Source organism: Triturus cristatus, chromosome 2_1, assembly GCF_964204655.1.
Source record: "Triturus cristatus chromosome 2_1, aTriCri1.1, whole genome shotgun sequence".
NCBI classification, from domain to species: domain Eukaryota; kingdom Metazoa; phylum Chordata; class Amphibia; order Caudata; family Salamandridae; genus Triturus; species Triturus cristatus.
In genome coordinates this window covers 853,180,891-853,203,059 of record NC_140581.1, presented here as the reverse complement: position 1 = coordinate 853,203,059, position 22,169 = coordinate 853,180,891, and the positions used below count along the sequence as shown (strand labels likewise).

General features: G+C 49.3%; 1 protein-coding gene across 3 annotated transcripts in view; it reads left to right on the top strand.

Moving 5' to 3' along the window:
- The window catches only part of SMARCA2 (SWI/SNF related BAF chromatin remodeling complex subunit ATPase 2), a 1,761,756-nt gene that overhangs the window by 479,150 nt on the left and 1,260,437 nt on the right, over nucleotides 1-22,169 (top strand). For all 3 annotated transcript variants that reach the window (XM_085632958.1, XM_085632957.1, XM_085632956.1), the window contains exon 16: nucleotides 15,720-15,883. In XM_085632958.1, the coding sequence (XP_085489084.1) occupies nucleotides 15,720-15,883 (164 nt within the window). The remainder of the gene's footprint in view (nucleotides 1-15,719; nucleotides 15,884-22,169) is intronic.

The window sequence follows — 22,169 nt, the reverse complement described above, 5'->3', positions numbered from 1 at the left end:
CATGTTCCATCTACTTCTCATACCCTAGGGGTGTAAGTAGAGGGCAAGTTCTTCCTCCCTGCGGCTGCGATGGTTCATCTCCGCAGGAAATGCTTCATTTCTCCATGTTATGCCCTTTTTACGATACTCTGGGAAAATCCTATCTAATTCCTATCTTGAAAAAGGCAATACCATTTTTCACATTTTAAGTTTTTTTAAATCGGCCTTTAAACTCAGAGCGAGCTGTGATTAGTTGGGTTACTCCCCACAATGATCTTGTACAGCCAACATTGTGTGTATTGGGCTAGTGAATTTCATGCATCGTTGCTCCTTTTTGATTGTTTTTACTTTTATATTACTGGTGCAAGCATGTATTTTAGATGAGCCATGAAAGTGCCCAGGCCTGCTGTTAAGAGTGTACATATTGTATTCTACTATTTTACCCTGATTTTTATATGTGCTTTTATGGTTTGCTGATTATGAAACCGAATAAAGTAAGTGGATGATGACTGCCATGTGTTCCTGAGATTGACTGAGTTCTCAGTTGATGTATAGCCTCCCTGATGGACATGTCCTTTTACTGGACTTGCCTTTCTGGGGGCATGGCAGATTCTGCTCTACAGCATTTTAAGGAGAGAAGGACTACCGCTCGCTCTCTGGGTCTTTCCGCCCCACCTTGCCCAATGTAACAGTTCCGCCGCTCCTTTTGTAGATTTGACTGAGGTGCCCCATACCACCTGTCTATCCAGCCTCTGCAGGACATTTAGTAGTTTTGCAGTCAAGGCGTCCATCCATCCACATGGCCAACATCAATGGGTTGCATAGTCTACCGCTCCCCCTGCAACCCCATCTGCCAAACCTCTTTAGCGTGCTCTTACGGGAGCACAGACATCCATTGAGGAGCAGAATCCACAGATTCTGTCCGGATTGGCAAGCAGTAACTTTGGACAGATGGGCTCTACAGATCCTCCACAAGGGTTAAACCTTACCCTTCCTTTCTTTCCCGACGCACCTTCCACTGTCCCCCAACCGAGTGACAGAGGACCATCTCTCCATCTTGTGGCAGGAAGTGCCATCCCTTTTGGCCAAAAGGGTTATTGAGAGGGTGCCTGTGCCAGAATTAGGTCGCTCCTTCCATTACTTTCTGTTGTGGACTGCTACCCATTTTAGACGTGCACCCTCTTAATGCCTTCCTCCAGAAAAAGAAATTCAAAATGCTCCCTATAGCCCAGTTCTTGTCTCCCCTGGACCCTGGAGACTGGATGGCGGTGTTGGACCTGCAGGATATCTATTTCTATATACTTGTCCTCCGGCCCACCTGCAGTCTGTGGTGGAACAGGAGCATTTTCATTTTGCAGTGCTCCCCTTGTCTCACAAAATTGATGGCAGTGGTGGCAATTCACCGTCGAACTTCAGGGGTGCCAGTCCACTCCTACCTCGACAACTGGCTGTTTTGTCCCAGGCAGTTGTCAGCCACCAACAAACTACTGTTAACTTTTTGACATCTTTGGGGTTCACTATCAAGTTATGTTATTTTGATTTATTACGCGTTCGAATCACCCCCGAAGGGTATCTCAGCGCGAGATCAGGACGACAGATTGAAGGAACTATCCTTAAAATAGATGTCTTGAGTGCATTCCTGAAATGGAATGTTATGTTATTTTGATTTCTTACGCGCTCGAATCACCCCCGATGTGTGCTGAAGTCACTAATGACTCATTCTCAAATGCTCACTTTCATCTGAACCATTCTAGACATGGTCTGATTGTGTGTCTTGCCCCAAGGAAAAAGAGTCCAGAAAATGTAGGCTAAGATCCTGATCGTTCAGTCTTGGTCCTGGATTTCAGTTAGGTCGACTCTGAGGCTTCTGGGGCTAGTGGCCCCCTGAATCCTGATGGTCTAGCATATCGGGTGGCAGATGAGGGCTCTGCCATGGCATCTGAAGTCCCAGTGGGCCCAACATAAAGGGGACCTCTCAAACTACATTCAGATTTCGGAGGTGAATGCCAAACATCTGCAGTTTTGGATGCTGGGCCCTAATTGGGTTAGCGGCACATTTCTCTCTCTACCTCACCTAGAGCTGACTGTGGTGACCGATGCATCACTTCTGGATTGGCATGGCCACTTGGGAGAGGTAGAGATCACAGTCCTCTGTTCTCCAGTGGATTCCCAGACCCATATCTACCTGTTAGAGCTGAGGGCCAGCACCTTTGCGTTAAAAGCCTTCCTGCCCTCCATCAAAGGGAGGCTGATACAGGTGATTTAAAAAAAATTAAAATATTGAAACTATTTTATTCAATGCGTGTAGAGTACAACAGAAGAACAATACAAAGAAGGGAAAAACAAGCGGAGCACTACATAAGCAAAGCCAGTCATGCAGAAAGTTGGTGTGGTATAGTACAAGCTTACCAGTTATCATGGGGCATACTACAGCAGGCATATGGTTCATCAAATCATATGTGCAAGGGGGCAAAGTGGCCATGGTAGCATGCGTCTCTATGACCATCGGGCGTGTGATAGCTGAGGCTTGAAGTCATAGGCTGTCGGAGGATGTGGTCCCACTCGTGTTCGGGGACCAGAGGTGTCACAAGTGTCAGTAGGGGCTGTGTACGATGCCAGATAAGAGAAATGGGGGGGAGCACAGATATCCGCTGGCTGGACCTCTGGGGCACCAAGTCCCAGTATGAAGTGATTTGTTCTTGACTGTACATCACATCACGCATTCAGTCACCTATTTGGTGTGCATAGCGGCACACCCATTGAATAGCAACTCTGCATTTTGCTAAAAGTAGCAGCATTGATGTTAGCGGCTGGACTTCCCTAGAAACATCTTTTTTTATTTTGTTTAACTCTTTTTATTGATTTTATACTTTAAGAACAGTAAACAATAAAAAGTGCATGGCTTCATTCTGAGAGGGGGCGAGACTCCAGTTGTATATCATGATAATACATTAGAGATAGCAATATACATGGCTGAACTGAAACCAGACACACAATGACTAGGGGACAAGAGCACATTGGGGCTAAGTCATCAAAATAAATATACAATGAACATTACAGGTTTTACATGCTTGGCTGCCATAGTCACATCGCCATGGTACAAAGGTATCGAACATCATCCCTCTTCCTCAGAGACCTCCATCAAGCTAGTCTTATCCTCATCAGCACATTTATGAAGAAGGGACCCCACAACATGATCGCATCCGAGGCGCCACCGTCCGTACGGGCAATGCGCATATGCATATCTTCGGTCCTCGCTCCCCCCCCCTTTCGAGGAGATCTCGCAGCCATGAAGACGCTAACGGTGCTCGTTGCCCATCCAACCAATGGTCATTTTTTTCTTTTGGCCAATAACGGTGCAATCTAGGCCATCCTATAGTGGATCTTCCGCCCCCTGGACTTCACCGTCACCTCCTCTCCCAAGAGGCAGGCCAGCGGAGTCCGAGGAATCACAATGTTTGTAGCCTCTGCTATTTTAGGCAGCACATCACTCCAGAAACCCTGAACCACAACACACGTCCATGCCAAGTCAGAAAAGTGGCTCCCAGCTCCCCACATCATGCACATCGCGCCTCAATCGAGGGCTCGATCCTGTTCAAGTGCCTAGGAGTCTTTTAAGTACGATGTAGAAAATTAAAATGAAGTAACTTGAATGGTTGCCCGACACCTTCCTCACTAATGCACACCCCTAGGAACATCTTTAACTTATCTCAGGATGGCTATCAAAGGAGACCTCTGGTGACACTGACCAGGGATCGTAGTGATGACCTCATAACAGAGGTCCAAAAGTGGGCCACCGCAGGACACTTCCTTGCCAGATAAAGAAATAAAGCATTGTCACGTCACACTTGCCGCAGACTGCGGCAGCTGAGAGAGGTCCATGCAATGAGTCTGAACAGGGCTTACACTCCATGCTGAACCTGAAGTATGTGAAGACATCAAGTGGAATGTGCCGTGTAAGGCCACATATACATTGCTCTGAAAGACCTCGTCAGTGGCCGCTGGGAGTAGAGGGTGACCACTCAGGGGAATGTGAGGCAAGTATAAGTTAATTAAGCAAGCACAAAGGCATAGTCTGCCCCACGCCCAAATCATGCAGGTAACGGTATCAATTTTGGCTCGTAGGCAGCGAGCCAGCATATAAATCGCTGCTGTCAGAAGGAAGTGAGCCGCTCCATCTGCCTCAACGGCTAAATGTGGCTGAAAGAGTGGTGGGTGGATCCAGCAGTGTGTAAAGTGCTCTTGTGCAGTATTATAGTTCCATACATGATAGAGACTTTTAGTCGCAGATTCCTTACCTTAGAACTATCCCCAGGTGTCAGACTGGATCCAGAAATGTTTCTTGCGCAGTACCCCTACGCTCCTTTAGGTGGCGTAGTTTGTCTCCACCTGGAGTAATCCACGCCAGAAGTGACGTGCGCAGTGCCTATACAGGCACCACCCCAGTGCTCTGATGTCAGTTCTTTCCCTTCCGCGACAGTCATCGCAGATCGGGGAAGAGCTATACTTAGCCAATTTTTGACAAACTTTTTTCAACATCTTTTGAAGTTTTCTCCTCCTGGTGGAGCAGGTATGTCATCTAAAAAGGCTGGCTTCAAGTCCTGTGGCGCCTGTCACCACACGATGTCGTTGATGGGCCCACACCTTGTATGCCTCTGGTGCCTCAAGCGTGACCCGAAGGCCTGTTCTGATTGCCGGGCCATGAATCCGAAGGCTTTGAGGGAGCCACCCCTCTAGCTTCTGGCGTCTCGACGTGCGACGCTGCGACAATCCAGATCCCTGTCGATGGGAATGTCCCGGGAGCAGTCGCAGAGTTTGAGAAGCTAATCGCACTCGAAGTGTGTGGGTCATTCGGGTAGGTCCCTCCACAAGAAGAATAGGTAGTTGAAGTGTGCTTCGACTTCACATCATCTGTCGGCCGAAGAGACGAGGGAGCATCACTCAAGGCCTGACTCCACAGTTGAGCCAGTGTCTTGGCCAACTCCGTGCCTCTCTGAGTTTCTGTGAGCCGGAGCCACCCCGTCCAATTAAGAGAATTGTATGAGGCTATGCATCTGATATTTGGGTGGCCCGTTCCTCCGGAGCACCTTCGGGCCCCCGCGGAATTGGAAAGGGTCCCTCCTAGATCCATGCTGGTGGCTCAGTTGCCAGTCAGGCCCTGGGGATCCACAGACCAATCCGGATTGGCTCCGGTCGTGCCATGTCGACCTTCCCTAGGGTCGGTCCTGTGGCTGACACTTACGGAGCCACCGGCGACTTCCCAATTTACATTCCCGACTCCAACATTGAGCCAAAATGGTGTCAGCCGACTGGAGTCATGCTTTCTAGGTCGGAGCGTGAGCCCTATTCTTATGTGCTAGGACTCGGGGAAGAATGGGAGGGGCGCTGGACCCTGAAGAATATCAGCCCTTTGATACCAACGTGGACTGGTGTGAGGATTTGGCGGACGCCAACGGACTGGATACCTCTCCAGATACTGGCATGCACTGTACCCCCCACCCCCCCAAAAAGTGGTTATGGAAGAGGAGGGCTCTTTATTCGCAATGGTGGTGTGGAGGGTGGCTGAGGTCCTGATCCTTAGCTTGCTCCGGTTGCAGTCAAGGCTAATGTCTTGATGGAAGTGCTTCAGCTGGGAGTGTCACCTTCAGAACCGCTTCTCCCATTTAACAAAGCACTTACTGATGTCCTGCTTGAGACTTGGTCCAAGCCCAGCACAAGGGCTCCGGTCAACAGGATAATTGCCCTCACACTGCCCCCTCCAGAGGACTCTAAATTCCTCCGAGAACACCCTACCCCGGAGAGGTTGGTGGTCCAAGCCTCCACTTCCCACGTAAATCTTGGCGCATTCCCAACTCCACAGCCAGATTGGGAATCCAAGAGGCTGAACAACTTAGACAAGAAAATGTTTTCTTCCACTAGCTTGGCATTGCAGTCTGTGAGCCCTCATGCCTTTTGGGCCGCTATTCCCACGCTCTGTAGGATACGTTTGCGCTTGTGCTGCCAACAATTCCGGAGGAGGCCTGGCTGTTGCAGACGGGAGGGATGCAGCTAACACCATTAGATGTGGACTGAACACAACCGACTCACTAGGCATACCAGTTTCGTCGACAGTGGACCTGCGGCGTCACGCCTGGTTGTGGACTACTGGCTTTGTGGGGATGTCCAAACATCACTTATGGCCATGCCCTTTGATGGTTCCCGTGTGTTCAGAGATGAGGCAGATTTGGTGCTGGATCGCTTTAAGGACAGCAGAGCTACGGCCAAGTCCTTGGGCCTTTCCACAGCCCCTTGTCACCCTCAATCAGCCTTTCGCTCCGTTTGTAGCCTTGGAAGGGGCTTCCAGCCATGTCCTTACCCTACGAACCACCATGGTGCACAAGCTTCCCAGCCTCTGCATGGCCATGGAAGTGGTACCCACCGGCCCCGTGGGTCAGGTAGCCAGCGGTCAAGTCAGTCCACGACCCTCCCTGGCAGCCTCCAAACCCTCCTAGTCTGCCTGTTTTCCTTCATGGGCACCTGGGTGGTGGCAGGAGTCGGAATCACCTGCGCCACTGACAATCTGTAAAACCCATTGGACAGATGGGTTTTACAGATTGTCTGAAGAAGCTACTCCTTCGCCTTCGTGACTGCCCCTCCCTCCATGCCACCTATTTAAGACAGGCTGACTGAGGACTACCTATTCCTTCTCCACCAGGAAGTGACCGCTCTTGTGGCCAAGGGAGCCATAGAGAGAGTGCCGATGCCAGAAGTGAATTGTGATTGCTATTCTGGCTACTTTCTGGTGCCCAAAAAGGATGGTGGCTTTTTTCCCATCCTCTTCCTGGGCTCTCTTAATTTCTTCCTCAAGAGGAAGTTCAAACTGCTCACTCTTGCTCAGGTCCTGTCTGCCCTGGACCCAAGATACTGGATGGTAATGTTGGACTTGCAGATGCATATTGCACATTAACGTCCTGCCTGGCCACAGGCTTTACCCTTGTTCGCAGTGGGCCACGAGCACTTTCAGTTTGCTGTTAAACCTTTTGGTCTCACCAGCGCCCCTTGGGTGTTCACCAAGGTGATGGGGGTGGATGCAGCTCCTCTGCTGAGATCAGGAGTGTCAGTCTTCCCCTATCCTGACGACTGATGATGGCGGGCTTGCCCCATTCAGTCGTCTCCCACCTCCAGACTGTTGAACCTCAGTGTACAGAGTTGCACCTGACTCCCTCCCAGATGCTCCCTTTCATCGGAGCTGTTCTGGACACAGTGCAGTTTCGGGTCTATCCTTTTGAATAGCGAGTCCAGGATATTCAGGTTATGATACGGATGTTTCAGCCTCTATCCTTGATTTAGGTGAGACTGACTCTAAGGCAGCTGGGCCTCCTGCATCCTGCTGGTGACACATGCCCATTGGCATATGCAACCTCTGCAGTGGGACCTGAAGTTCCAGTTTGCACAGCATCGGGGGAATCTCTCCGACATGGTCTGTATTTCGGAGGGAACTGCTGAAGATCTGCAGTTGCGGTTAATGGACTACGATTGGGCCAACGGCAAACCCCTCTTCTTTCCCCAACCCGATCTGACAATGGTGACAGATGCGTCACTCCTGGAATGGAGCGGCCATCTGGGAGAGTTGGAGATCAGAGGCATCTGTTCTCCGGCGGACTTCGGACTCCACGTCAGCCTGTTGGAGCTCCAGGTAATCTGGCTGGCATTGAAAGCCTTTCTGCTCTCCATCAAGGGAAGGCTAGTGCAGGTGTTCACAGACAACAACACCGCCATGGGGTACTGCAACAAACAGGTTGGGGTGGGCCCTTTGTCAAGAGCCCCTGTACCTCTGGACATGGCTGGAACAGGGCATTTCCCAGTTGGTTCATCACCTAGCTGCCTTCCTGGTGGCAATAACATCTGCCCGGAGGGTCATTGAGCTTCAGGCCTGGTCATCAAAGCCCCCTTATCCGAACATCTACCCAGACAAATGGGTGCTTTGTACAAGAGCTTTTTTTTATCCCAAAAGGGGTCATTCCATTTCACATGGTCCAATCCATCACTCTCCCTACTTTTTATGCCCTGCCTCATCCCTCCAAGGAAAAGGAGCGACTTCACTGTGTGGACCCAAAAAGAGCTTTGTCGTTCTACCTTAATAGCCCACAAGAGTTCCGGGTGGACAACCAACTCCTAGTGGGGTATGTCCGAGCGAGGAAACAACATGCTGTACAGAAGAGGACCGTCTCGCGATGGATCATGCTCTGTATAACCCCGGAGGGTTTGCAAGCTTATTCCACCAGAGCTAAAGCTGCAACCACTGCATTAGTAAGAAGAGTTACAGTCCTAGACATGAGCAAGGTGGCAACATGGGCTTCCCTGTTCACATTTACCAAGCACTACTGCCTGGACAGTCTGGTACATAGGGATGGGCAATATGCCCGTTCTGTCCTGCAGGACTTCCTCGTGTGAAATTGGTCCGCAGACCCATCTCCCAGGAGGTATTCCTTGGTTAACTATTCTAAGGTAAGGAATCTGCGGCTAGAAGTCTGTATCGGATGAACAAGTTATTTACCTTCGGTAACGCCTTATCAGGTAGAGACTCTAGCCGCAGATTCCTTACCAGTCAGCCCATCCTTCCCGCTCTACGAACGGTTTTCTAGGGACAGGGTTTTCCCCTTTTACTGTCCTAATATTCCATACCAGTGGTCCTTGTACTTTGTGGCTTGGTGCTTCTGGCGTCAACACACTGAGGTGGGGCCTATATAGGCACCGTGCATGTCACTTCCAACTTGGACAAGGCCATGTGGAGCTGATTGGGTACTGCTCAAAAAAAAAACTTCCAGATCTAGTTTGACACCTGGGGATAATTCTAAGGTAAGGGGACTATGCGGCTAGATAGTCTCTACCAGATAAGGCCTTACCAAAGGCAAGTAACTTGTTCGTCTCGGGCGCAGAGGCCGCCTTGCTCAAAGGGATGGATAAGAGTTTCCCACGAAACCCTTGGTTGCTCAAAAGCCTTGGCCAATGTGACGAAATGTGCATGAAGCTTCCCATAGAAATGGGTTGAGAGGGGTATAGAAGTGTTGATAAATAATTATAGACACTTTGGGAAGATGAGCATGTTGGCAATGGCAATTCTCCCTGCCATGGAAAGTGTCAGTTTAATCCAGACTGGTACTCGTTCCTCCAGCCAAATAAGCAGTGTTGTAATTAGCCCACCATAACTCAACAATGTCTCTACTGAGCCATATTTTCAGTCCGTCCACCCATTATAGTGGCTATTTGGGAGTGAAACTGTCCGTAACAGAAGTGACGGGGAAGAGAACCGGTGTGGACCGGTTTGTATGAATGCCAGAGAGGCCTTCAAAGTGAATAATCTTGCATGCCACGGGGTAGATATTGACATGAGGCTCCCACAGATATAAGGTTATATCGTCTGCGTACATGGAGACTAGAATACCTCTATTGTGGAAGGCTAGTGCCCTACCTAAGTGGTCTTGGCATAGGCGAGCCGCTAAGGCCTCCATAGCAACGGCAAAAAGAAGGGGTGAGAGGGGGCACCTCTGCCTTGCTCCCCTAGAAATTGGGAAGGAGACAGTGGCCATGCCATTAATTTGCAGCATAGTGCATGGTGACTCAGAGAAATTGAATCCAAATAATAAAGTGGAAGCTAAGTCCCAGTCTTCCCTGCAGGTGAAGTAAGATAGACCATTCCAAAGAGTCAAACGCCTTGGTGGCGTCCAACAACGCTGCTGCAACCTTGACCTGGGGATTGATGGAATGCAAACATTGTGCATAAGTTATGCAAAGTGTTACAGCCTGGCACAAGTCCTGATTGGTTGCGACGTTCTACGTCAGTCATTATTGGCGTTAATTGAGCTGCAAGTAATTTCTCAAAGGATTTTGTTGCCGATGTAAATCATAGACAAGGGACGGTAATAATCGCATAGATTGAGAGGCTCTTCTGGTTTCAGAAAGGGGCCGATCAGCGCCTACCGCAAGATAGGAGGGAGGCGTCCCAGCCTGAAAGTCTCATGATAAAGAGCCAAGAGGTAAGGGGCAAGGATCTGGGTGTACTCTTTGTAGAAGGTGACTGTCAGGCTGTCCAGTCCCAGGGCTCTATCACCAGGCAACCTTTGGATCGCCTGAACTGTGTCCTCTACGGTAAAGGGGACATCAAGGTGTTGACGGTGGGCATTCTTGAGCCAAAGCTCGACCGAATCCAAATATTCACCTAGTTATGCTGGGCTGTTAGTCGTAGTAGAGCTGTAGAGATTGGTGTAGAAGTTGGTCATTGCACGCTCAAGATCCTCTTGGTCTGATTGTGGGGTGTGACAATCATCAAGTAGTTCTGTGATATAGTCTCTAGCCCAGGGCCAGTGGAACGTTTTAGCCAGCACCTGTCCCCCTCTCTGTAACGTCTTGCCACTGCCTCCTTGCTCAGATAGTAGGTTTTCCAGGCTTCTTCCTCATTGTATTTACTGAGCTGTTGACTAATGTAGGCAAGGGTGTCATAGTCCCAGAAGTAAAGAAGGCAAGCTCAAGTGCACTCATTTCCAACTCTAGTTTAGCCAGTTGCGCTCATATCGCTGGCAAACCCCAGCCTGTTTGGCAGTGCACGCACCCCGAACAACGGCCTTATACTCCTCCCATAATGTTCTGTAGGTTTGTCTGGGCAAGAATATATGTCTTGTTTTTTGAGGAAAGATTCCAATTCAATGCAGATTGACTGAACACCAAGCCAAACCGAACACTCGCATCAGGCATTAGCCACGACCTGAGAATCCCCCGGTATTCTTACCACTTACTTCGTTGAAATTCCACATTACGGAAGCACAAGCCCTGAAGAAGCCCCAGGCCATGTAGGGGGCGAAACACGTGTTGGCTGTGCCACCTCTTTCTCTATCCTTCATACCCACTCCTATGTAGAGAGTGCAAATATATGATTACTCACCTTTGGATCAATCTGCATTGAATTGGAATTTTTCCTCAAAAAACAAGACATCTAATCTTGCCCTGACAAACCTACAGAACTTTGCTTAAATTAGGAGGATAGGGGTCTCCCCCTGTCATCGGGCAAGAACCAGCACCATTATGACATACGCTTAATATCCGGCGAGTAAGAGATCGGGACCTTTCTCCCCTTTTCTTGAAGAAATCCTCCCATAATGTGCAGGCAGAGGTCACCAATTGAGAGCTATGAGAGAAGTATTCTGTAAGCGGACCTCATCTCAGAACACAGAGAGCATTAGCTGGGAGGCACCAGGTTTTTGCTCGTGTGCCAGTAATGGCGAGCCCAAGAAGGATCAACGCGTGGACTGAGAGTGTCCTGGGGAGGTGCTTCTTTTGTTCCCAGCCATTAATCAGTTCTGGGCCAGGTATTGTGTGTTGCATCTACGCAGGTACCCTTTCTTTCTTGGGGGTGCCAGTTTCCACAAATCAGTGCCCCCGTGCTCATTCATTATGAGGTGCAATTAGGCCTCTGCATGTGGGTGTGGCTCTCTGGTATCACTGGACCTATCAAGGTTGTGGTCAAGTACTACATTGAACTCTTCCCCCCCCCCCCCCGCCCCCCCACCCCACCCCCACCAAGACAGTCGTCGGTCTGACATTTCCCATCTTTTGCCAAACTTCTATGAAGAGGTCGGGACATTCAGAGTTGCGTTCATATACTGAGGCCAGGGAAGCGAGTGGCCCACAAGTGTGCCATGAAGGACAACATACATCCCTTCGTTATCACATATGGATGCATCTGTGTGCCACTGAAGGCCTTTTCAGATCAGAATGGACACGCCCTCATGCATTGTTATAATAGACTGCCGTGTGTGATTTTGCAGTCCAACCGCCATGCAGGCAAGGATGTGAGGCAGACAGGTGGAGTTACTGTAGATAGATGATGCCAGTGCAGTGCTGGCGGAAGTAAGTAAATACTAAATGGGTCTTATGCTTGTCATTTAACCAACAAATTATCCAAGTGAGACATCTAAGAGCGTTATAGCTACATGAGAAATTACAAGGTCTGCTCTCATAAGATATACCGGGTGTCTTGGGCATAGTGGAAGCCACTAACAAGTGGTGGAATGTTTGGCTGTGTGTGCTTCGCAAAAAACATATAAGAAGAAATGCAACATCTAAAACCACCCACCCGAACCCACTTCAACCCCCACAACATGTTGAACCGTCCACACCCTCTCCCCCCCCCCCCCCCCCCCTCCCCAACACATACTCTCGGCAACTGAAGCAAGGAATACATTCCACAGGGCACCAGGAGGCCTTGCGATTGCCCCAACAGAGAAGAGCTGGGTGGCTGAGAGGTGTTAGCAGTGGATGTGGGGGCATTGTGATTAGTGGATAAGCAGAGTGTGCGTGGTTACATCAGGGCCATGTGGGCCACGGTAAACAGTCTTGACTGCAGTGCAATTTAACGTGACGGGATCTGGCAGGGGCCAGGCGGTGTTCCGATCATTGTGTCACTGAGGCTATCACCACCTGCAGCCTCCGATGAGCGAGGCAGGAGTTTACGTAAAATCACAGGGCTGCCTTGGAGTCTGTGGAAAGGTGAGTTTTACCTTGGTGGGAAATACGGAGTTTGACAGGGTAAATCAATGAGTATGCACATCAGCTTTCTGGATTAACTGTTTGTCAGGAAGGAACATGTGAAGGGCGACCTGCACTGCAACTGTGAAGTCAGGGTAAAGTGAGATTACTTCCCCATGTATTGGAATTCCCGGAGCTTCCTGGCTAGCTTCAGGGTGGTCTCTGTCTTTGTAGTTCAAAAGGCATGCCACAGTCGGGCACGCTGGAGACCCCTGGCGGAGGATGTGGGCCCAGTGAGCGGTGGGTGCGTTCAGATGAAAAAATTGGAGCCAGAGCATCGCCAAACGTGGAGCATGACTTCTATTTAAGTGTCCATTCTTTCCACAACTGTTGATTCCGGTATTCCAAGGATGCGCAAATTGTTCTGCCGGGACCTCGCCTCCAAATCATCATTCCTGCTTTTTTATACCTCCAGGACTTAGGACTTTTTCCATTCTCAGATGATGTTTGTTGGTGGCTGTGTGGGTGACTTCCACTTCTGATACTCGCGTCTTAAGTTGGTCAACGTGCCCACCCTGCTTGACAAATCTCTCCATCATATAATCCAGTCTAATGATGAGGCTGTCTTGTTTGGAGTCTGTGGTGGGAAGGCTGTGCTGTAGGTCCGCAAACATTTTCTTGGTATCCTGATCGAGCAGGGAGGGAGGCCCCTGCGGAGTCACTTGCTGCGGTGCGTCAGAGGGCTGCTCTTCCATTCCCCCACTCTTCTAGGCCTGGAAGGACAGCTTAGGTTGCTAAGGGTCGTCCTTGCTCATCACAAACCCTGGGTTTGGGGCCCAACAGGCGCAAATATCCTAGGTGGATGTCTTCCCTCCCGCTGCAGCCAGATCCAGTTCCAAGGCCTAGGCCCCTCACAGGCCAGCACCAGGCGTGCAGAAACAACCATGAGTCAACAACCCTACTCCGGTGCAGTGCGCTATCCACCCATTGCGGGCCACCGCCCTCCAGGCTGAGTGGCGTGGTGGAGGGAGCAGCCCCCACCTGGTCACCAAGTTGGGTCGGGCCAGAGGATTCAACTTAGCAGCTTCAGTCTTGGAGGAGTGCGGTATCCAGACTGGGCCCTCAGATGCAGCCCCAGCCCCCAACAGCAGCTTTTCAGGCCCTCACCACCCCATCTCAGCAGGTGCAGCTCGACTTACTGGGAGCGCAGCGGGTCGGCCGCCGCCAGGGTGGGGGTGCAGGACGACAGAAGGGTCCGCAGAAGGGGTGTTTTCACAGGCTACAATCTCCAGACTGTCCCGGTAGGCTGCAGCTGAATCGTCTGCCTATCCTCATGGGCGGGGCCACGGGACGGATCACTGCAGGCCCCATAGGTCTGGAGCACCCTCCCATAGTGAATCCCCAGTAGGTGCAGCATCTCAGATGCTCCGGCAAGAGGATTTTGATGAATTATGGCTCATGGCCCGCAGAGCCACGTTAGGCAGCAGCTATCTTGCTGCACAGCTCTCTGGCCCTCCTGTTGCACTGCCAGGCGATACTGCAACAAACAGTTTGGGTGGGGTCACAGACCTTGTGCCTGATGGTCTTGCTCTTCTGGAAAAGGCTGGACCTCTGGGGCATTTTTCAGGTTCAGGATCTGTGAATGCCAGGGTGGACGAGCTCAGCCACCAATGCTTAGTGGACCATGAATGGCAATTGCTCCTTGAGGTGACACGTGGTCTCTTCCATGAACTGAAATAACCTTGGCTCGATCTCTTTGGCACCGCAATGTCAGTCAGCAACACTTTGCTCTGGGCACAATTACAGGGTACCACAGGGCTCCTTCCACCTTGATAAGGTCGAGGGATCAGCCCTCATTGTTTAAGTCTTCTGTTTTAATGCATTTTTAAAAGGCCTAAAATATCTGTTTCCCCAGTTGCTCGTCACCATGCCACAGTGGGACCTTAACTTGGACCTCACATATTTCATGTGTGCTCCCTTTCAACTGTTTCACAGCTGTCCTTTGAGCATTCTACTCTAAAGGCTGTGTTCGTCATCGCCATTACAGTGGTGTGACGGGTGAATGAGCTTCAAGCTCTCTGACAACTCGCCATATACAACCTTATTCCCACACAAACAAATTCAGCGAACGCGAGCATCCTTCTTGTGGAAAGTGAGTCGTGGCACCATTATATGTCAAAATATCACCTTACTTGCTTTCTTTGCTCCACCTCACCCCTCTAAGGAAGAGAGACTCCATTTCTTGGAACCAAAAAGAGCACTGACCTTTTTCATTGATTGTACCAGAGAACATGAGGTAGAGGTTCACCAGTGCGAAAAAAGGCAAGACAGTGCAGAAAAGGACAGTTCTGCTGGATCGTGTTCTACATTAAGATCTGCTACGCACTGGCCAAAAGCAGCGTCTGGAAAGGCTCTGCGTAATTCCACCAGAGCCACAGCTACCACCGCTTTGGCAAGATGAGTTCCTGTACTGGACAGCTGCCAGGCAAGTATGTGGGTTCCTCTCCATATGTCCACAAAACAGTTGGTCGTACAGGGATTTTTGGTTTGATTCCATTCACATACCCACCTCCAAATAGGTACTGCTTTGGTATCCGTTCAAAAAGCAAGGAATCTATGGTTGGAAGTCTTTATCAGAAGAACAAGTTACTTACCCTTGCTAATGCTCTTTCTGGTAGAGACCTTACTTAACCACATATTCCTCACTGACCTTCCCATCCTCCCCATTTGTGAGCTTAACTCTATCGATAAATAACCTAAGTCTAGGAATCTGCACACTGTTCAAAGCTAGGTTGCTGTTGGGACTCCGAGCCTGAGGGTGCACACAGCCTCGATAGCAAGTGACGTCGGTGGGTGGGTGTGGTGATATATTGGCCCTGAACATCTTTTCCAGAGCGGAACAGCACCATTGCAGAGCCCCATGGCATCACCTACCTGCGCGCAAAGGTACTGCTCAAATGTTTCTGTATCCAGTTTGACGCCTGCAGGATATTTATTAAAGAGTTGAGGAATCTGCAATTAGTTTCTACCAGAAAGAGCATTACTGAACGTAAGTAACTTGTTCATCAGGAAGTACTGTCTTTTTGTAAAGTACCTGATAATTGGGTCTACGTCATATAATCTTTGGATTATCACATTTAACAAAATATTCTCACACATATGGTATACAGTACATTTTAGAGGAACTATATTTTTCTGTGTTGGTCGCATATAATTACACCAATCTATCTCGATTTCAGATTCAAGGCTTGGAATGGATGGTGTCGCTCTATAATAACAATTTAAATGGGATCTTAGCTGATGAAATGGGGCTTGGAAAGACAATCCAGACTATTGCACTTATTACCTATTTGATGGAACACAAAAGACTCAATGGCCCCTACCTCATAATTGTTCCTCTTTCGTAAGTGCACACCAACTTATTTTTTTGTTTCTATTATGTTCTATCATGTGGTAAAATCAGCTGAAGCGTGGAGAGATGCCATTGATGTTTCTAGAAGTGAATTTTAAGAGGGTGGCACACACGGCGACAGAGGAAAGTGCTTGAGCCACCTTTAAATGCTTTTTATATATTATATACTGGTGATAACCAGTAGGTAGTTATAGTTAGGACCAACTTTTCTCATAAACAAAGCGTTTTTGTTATGCCAATAATTTTGGCACATTTTGAAGAAACTTCACGAAATGTTCAAAAGTAGTGTACTGGTCACTTTAGCTGCTGTCTGGAAAGTTTTGCGGTGATTCGTCAAGTGGGGGCTGAGAAAAAGGGGGGTCCTAAAACAGTTTTCCCCCATGCAATGTCTATGGGGATTTACCAAATTTTAGACACAGCTATAGCCTGAAACACTGAAAGGAATTACACCAAATTTGACAGAAAGAGAGATCTTGGTCCTCAGATTGTGCTTTTTGTGATTTGGCGAAAATCTTTTCAGTAGTTTGATAGTTATTAAAGAAAGAAATGTATAGATGTCAACGTACTCTGATCTACCCATGGCGGGTACCCTCAGATCTGGGGTTGGGAGGGGGGTAAAGCAAAGGCCTGATTGGCTGGTCGCAACCTGAAAGGAACCTTGTGGCCACCATTTTCTGTTGCTTGGGGAGGAAAAAATAAAGTCTTAAAACATATAAGGGGTAAGGATACAGGTATCCTGAATCCATAGGACACTTGGGAGCAAGATATTGCCCAAAATGTTTTTGGGAGACAGAGTGGAGGATCCGTGGTTACCTGCAGATCTGAAGCCTAATGGCGGAAAAAAACCCTCAACCCACTCACACATTATACCCACACTGTCGAAATCTGTGCGCAGTGTGGGTTTTGGTGCACGCTGGTTGGGGTGGGGGGTGGTTTCAGCCGTGTGCTGCGGTGGTTGTATTAACATTAGGTAATTATATATTACTTTACATTTAAAAAATAAAATAGAAGTTCACTGGAAAAAACAAAGGTTACAGGGACGTTCTAGTTAGTTTGACGTTTTACCCAAACAAAACCATAGAAATTCAGCAGGTATAGTTACACTTATCTGAAAAAACATTAACTTGTGCCGTTAATTAACTTTAGGCCACGAGTTATTGTTTCTTAACGCAAGTAGAACTATAACTGCTGAATTTCTATGTTTTTTTGTGGGTAAAACGTCAACCTAACTATAAACTTCCCTGTAACCTGTTTTTTTCAGGGAATATATGTGTGTGTGTGTGTGTGTGTGTGTGAATATATGTATATATATGTATGTAAATAGGAGTTTAAAATGTGTGTGTGAATATATATATATATATATCTATGTTTAGGTATATACTCTTATTGCGTTACCCATTCAGGGCGCAATTCTGAGTACAATTTCGAAAGTGAACAAAATTATTTAGGGAGCTCTATTCACCCTGCAAAGAGGTGCATCTTAGAACATATGTGGGCAATCACAAAGAATGATGCAAGCTATCCAGTGGCCCGTCACTTCCAAACTACCCATCAGAGTAATCAACACCTCTTAAGATTCTTCTGTATTGACCAGGTCCCCAAAAATGAAAGAGGGGGGACAGGGTAAAAAGTCTACAGACAGAGTCTAGGTATATCATTGAGCTGCAAACTAAGGCTCTGCTAGGCTTGAATAATGTTGAACTGTGGGTACATTTTGAATGAAGGTAAACTGTGAAATATGTGGGATGTTGTAACCAAACTTTCTTGAATAATAATTTAGAATTTATCATATGAAAGGCAGTACAGAACTGATACCAATGTGTATATATGTATCTGTTTCTTTTCTTTTCCTGTCTGGATTGTCTATACAACACATAACTATCAAATATACAGAAAACCCAGGTATTCACCGGGAATAGTAAATAGAGATGGATAACCCTGTAAAGATATATTTCAGCACCTTCCTCCCATCGCCCACCCCTTCCTTCCTTTCTTTCTGTGACCATATGCTTTTTGCGTTGCCCATTCAGGGCGCAATTCTGAGTAAAATTGGGAGAGTGAACAAAATTCATGTGAGAAACGGTAAGATTGAATTTACTTACAACAGAATGACTTATTAGTTCTGCAAGGAATTATGAATTCTCTTACTATTGTATTTTCGCCTTTGTAAGTAATTAAACTTTACTCCCATATGCTGTTAAAAAATGCCCAGAATGTAATTGATTTATTTATTCGTTGTGTTTCAATACATGCTAGAAGATAGCCACCATTATTGTACAAATGTGAAAGGTGATTTGAGGCCATCTTCACTGTTGATGAAATTTGCCACGTCATGCACTTTAGACTTTTAAATGGTTTCTTTCATGTATACAAACTGACATCGATAAAGGTGTAGTGCCGAAACGCGTCTGTCAGTGCTGGAAAGTTCTGCACATTAAAAAACTTTTTTGTTATAAATTCCAGTGAGTGCTCTCCTTTCTTGGCCGACTTCGTATTGGTTGCTATAGTAGACTTATGTTTAAGCGGCTCACCACCGTTGGACATTTGCATCCGAAACGCGTGGTGCGGTGAGGGTGATTCTCTGTCTTTGGATTATATTTTGGCCGCCTGCCCCGTTGCTGTACAAATTGCATCCATCGAAGAACTCAGACGGATGATCATTAAAGGAAACGAGTGACACAGAGAGGTTTTCACCACTGGTTGGGGCGCTCAGGGATGTCTCGGATAGGAGGACCCGTGATTCCCGTATCAGACTGCCGGTGAGTGTCTTTCTCTTCCTGTTGTCCTCCCTATTTTACCTGCAACAGCTTCAGACCCGAGGGATTTATTAATTAAACCACATGTGCAAGCCTCTCTTGCTTTTGCTTTGAACTCAACATGTCTACGGTCACAGAGCGGGAGGAAGCTCCCGCTGACATTTTTAAGCAGGGAGCTGGACGAGGAAAGAGTGGCTCGAAAGAAAATAACACACCAGCTATTCCTCTTAGTAACTTAAAGATCTTACACCAGACACTAGAGAAGACCTATGAGAAAGAAATTCAAAAGTGGTGGGAGGCTACATCATTAGAAAAATATCTGGATATTGGACGCATACCGAGAGGTCTTTGTGTATTCACAATTCGGTCATATAAAAACCTGGACCCGCAGTTACTGAAGGACTGGTCCGAACACACAATAGAATCATCTAAAGGAATGTTCAGAAACCTAATTAAATATGCCTGGAGTGGGGGCGCAGAGCTTGCTCGCGACCAAGATGGCCGCTTGAGCCGAGAGCTCCGTGCAATCGTCACACAATCCTGAAATTATCCTGCAACTGTGTGGAGCCTGCGCTTACCTGCTGCGAATTCTGAGATCACGAACCCGGCGGCGACATCCTGTAGCGATTCCAGCCGGCCCGGGACACTTGGGGTGAAGATCTGGCATCCGTGGTGATGCGACCTGTCCTAGCCTGCGACGCTGGGCTCGCGTGAGACCTGGAGGCGGAGACAGCGCGGTACAGTTGCGGCTGGAGATGGAGGGGTGCGCGCTTGGAGCTGCCAGGCGCTGCCGTTGTGTCCCCCTTGACCTGCGACTGGACGAGAGACCTCTACTGTGGGCGCCCTTCCTCCGACTGCACTATCGGGGACTGTTGTGAAGCTCTGGGAGGTGCGCGGAGCATCGAAGCGGGAGCGGAGCACGAGGAGTGAGAGATCCGGTGCAGCGGGTCCTGTGGTGATCGGCGGACGCTGCAAACTGCATGTAATTGATCCGGTGGTCCCTCGGCGGTGCTGGTATGCGGTGAGTCCCCCTGCTCTGGAGCTATATCTAGCGAGCCTGTGTCTGGATAGACAGCAGCTGCCACGCAGCTGCCATTATTTTTGGCCTCACCTCTACAAGAACCTGAAGAGCCTGCGGCAGATCCTTGTGTTAGTGGAGGTACTGGGGGCACTGTAGGGGCTGGCGGTGTACACCACTGACTACGGGGTGGCCACTGAGACGCTGGTGGAGCGGCCTGGGACCCCCTGGTCGGCCGGGCATTGTGGAGAACTGCAGGGAGGCAGCACTATTCCTTGGGGGGCACTTCTGCAGCACCAAACATATTGAAGGGCGACTGATCTGGTCTCGGGAGGTGCCGCTACTCTTCTAGAGCTCTGCTGGGAACTTGGTCGGGGTGCCCCCGCAGATACCCCCTGGAGACCGGTGGGGAGCCTCGGGACACCAGTTGCTGCTTGGGGCGCGCTCTTTCTCGGGGTCCCCCCTATGGCTGCGGTGGTGGAGTTCACGTGCCTTCCTCCGCATCTGAGCACGTGGGGAAAAGACAGAAGAGATTGGCGAGAAGGTGCAGAGAGGTGATAGAGACATTGAAGAGTGAGCCTCCCACTTTGCTTTGCCACGAGAGCGGTGGTAACCTCCTGAGACCCTGGTGAGAGAAGCTGCGGGGCTCCTCCGAATTGCTGGACGCTGAGGTGGGGCCTTTGGCGGAAGCCTGAAGGAGTCTGTAGCGTCAGAGATTGCAGTGGCAGAGCCCTGGAAGCTGTCTTGGGGGGGGCGGGTGCCATGGTGGATTGAGCTGTGACGTGGATCATTTGCTGAGACCTGTGCTTCGCTGGGATCTGCTGTTGTCGCGGCGGACAGCTTGCTGACTTTGGTGGCAGACTGTACACGAGCGACCGCAGCGGAGGTGGTGTGTACCCTGTGGTGTGGAGGAGCGATACCTATTGATTTGGTGTGGTTGTGCGTTAGTTCCTGGGGAGCGAGCCCTTGGCTGTTACGAGACCGGGTTTCTTCCTTCTTGCGCTGAGGCCACCCCGTGTGGAGATACCACTTGAGAGTACGACGGTGCTCCAGTACCGACAAGATGAGAAGAGTGGATAAGGCACAGCCTAAACTCTGGTTTAATCAAACGAGGTCTAAATCCAGTGACGCAGCCTCTGAAGATTGCGCAGGAGACCGAGAGCAGCCAGATGCAGACGCAGGACAAGATCTACACGGTCTGCTGATCAATATGGAAAAGAATCTGCAGGGGAGTATCACGTCCCTCTGTGCCAAGATCGACGCACTGTCCTACAGGATGGACCGCATGGCGGAACGGGTGGACAAACATGCGGAACGACTGGATATGTCGAAGGGCAGGCTGACAGAGACGGAGGAGGCGCAGTCTGCCTTGGACACTGAACATAAACAACTGGGTAGGGTTCTGAAACTCTTGCAAGACAAAGCAGAAGATTTGGAGGCGCGCTCTCGGCGCTGTAACTTGCGCATCACAGGCCTTCTGGAAAACACACACACAGGCAACATGGAACTCTACATCGAGCGGTTGCTCAAAACCCTGCTGGGGGAGGCTTCTTTTTCGGATATGTTTGTGGTAGAGAGGGCGCACCGGTCACTGGGGCCGAGGCCCTCCCCTGGTGTGGAACCTAGGCCGATAATTGCTCATTTACTCAACTACCGTAACAGAGACGTTGCGTTGAGATTGGCTCGTGAGAAACAGCCGTTGTGACATGAGGGGTCCACGATATCACTGTTTCCGGAATTTACGGCGAGGGTTCAGGAGGCCCGCCGATTGTTTGCTGTTTGCTCCACTTAAGAGACAGCTCCGAGACCAGGGGATGGACTACGCCATGCTCTACCTGGCAAGACTTCGGGTTAACAGGCAGGGACGATCCCACTTCTTTACTGATCCCAAAGCCTACAGTCTGCTATGAAGGGGTGGGAAAAAGAGCAGCGATGCAGCCCGGAGAAGCATCAGGCGGAAGGCGCGACGAGTGGCTTGCTGGATGAACAAGACTGATGCCTTGAAGTTCCCCTGGTGTGCTAAATACCATTTGATGGGCGGGTGGGAGGGTGGTAGGGGGGATGTTGGGGTCTGCTGTACGGTGCATGAGACGTTTCCGGGCTGGCACATAGAGGTCCGCTGTGGAAGTTCCTGGGCTCTGGCTTGTGCTGTGACGCGAATAACTTAACAATGTTCTGTGTGGGTAACAATACTATGGTTGAGTGGTACGGTAAGCACCCCAGTACTACGTGTTAGTCCTGCAGATGTTTGGCGGGAGGATGTGAAGCGATGAGGAGAGGCCTCTGTGTCCTCGATATATCTTGAATCGACACACAATGCGCAGAACTTCTCCCTGGGGGAACAATTATCCTTCTCCACCTCTTTCTTATTTGGTACCCCGATGGGGGTGTTGTGATGCAGTTGTATACCATACATGTGACCATGCACGGAGTGGGACTGCATTTTTGCTGAACGCTACTGTTTGTCGTCTGAGCAACATCCACCCACGCGTGTATCACACTG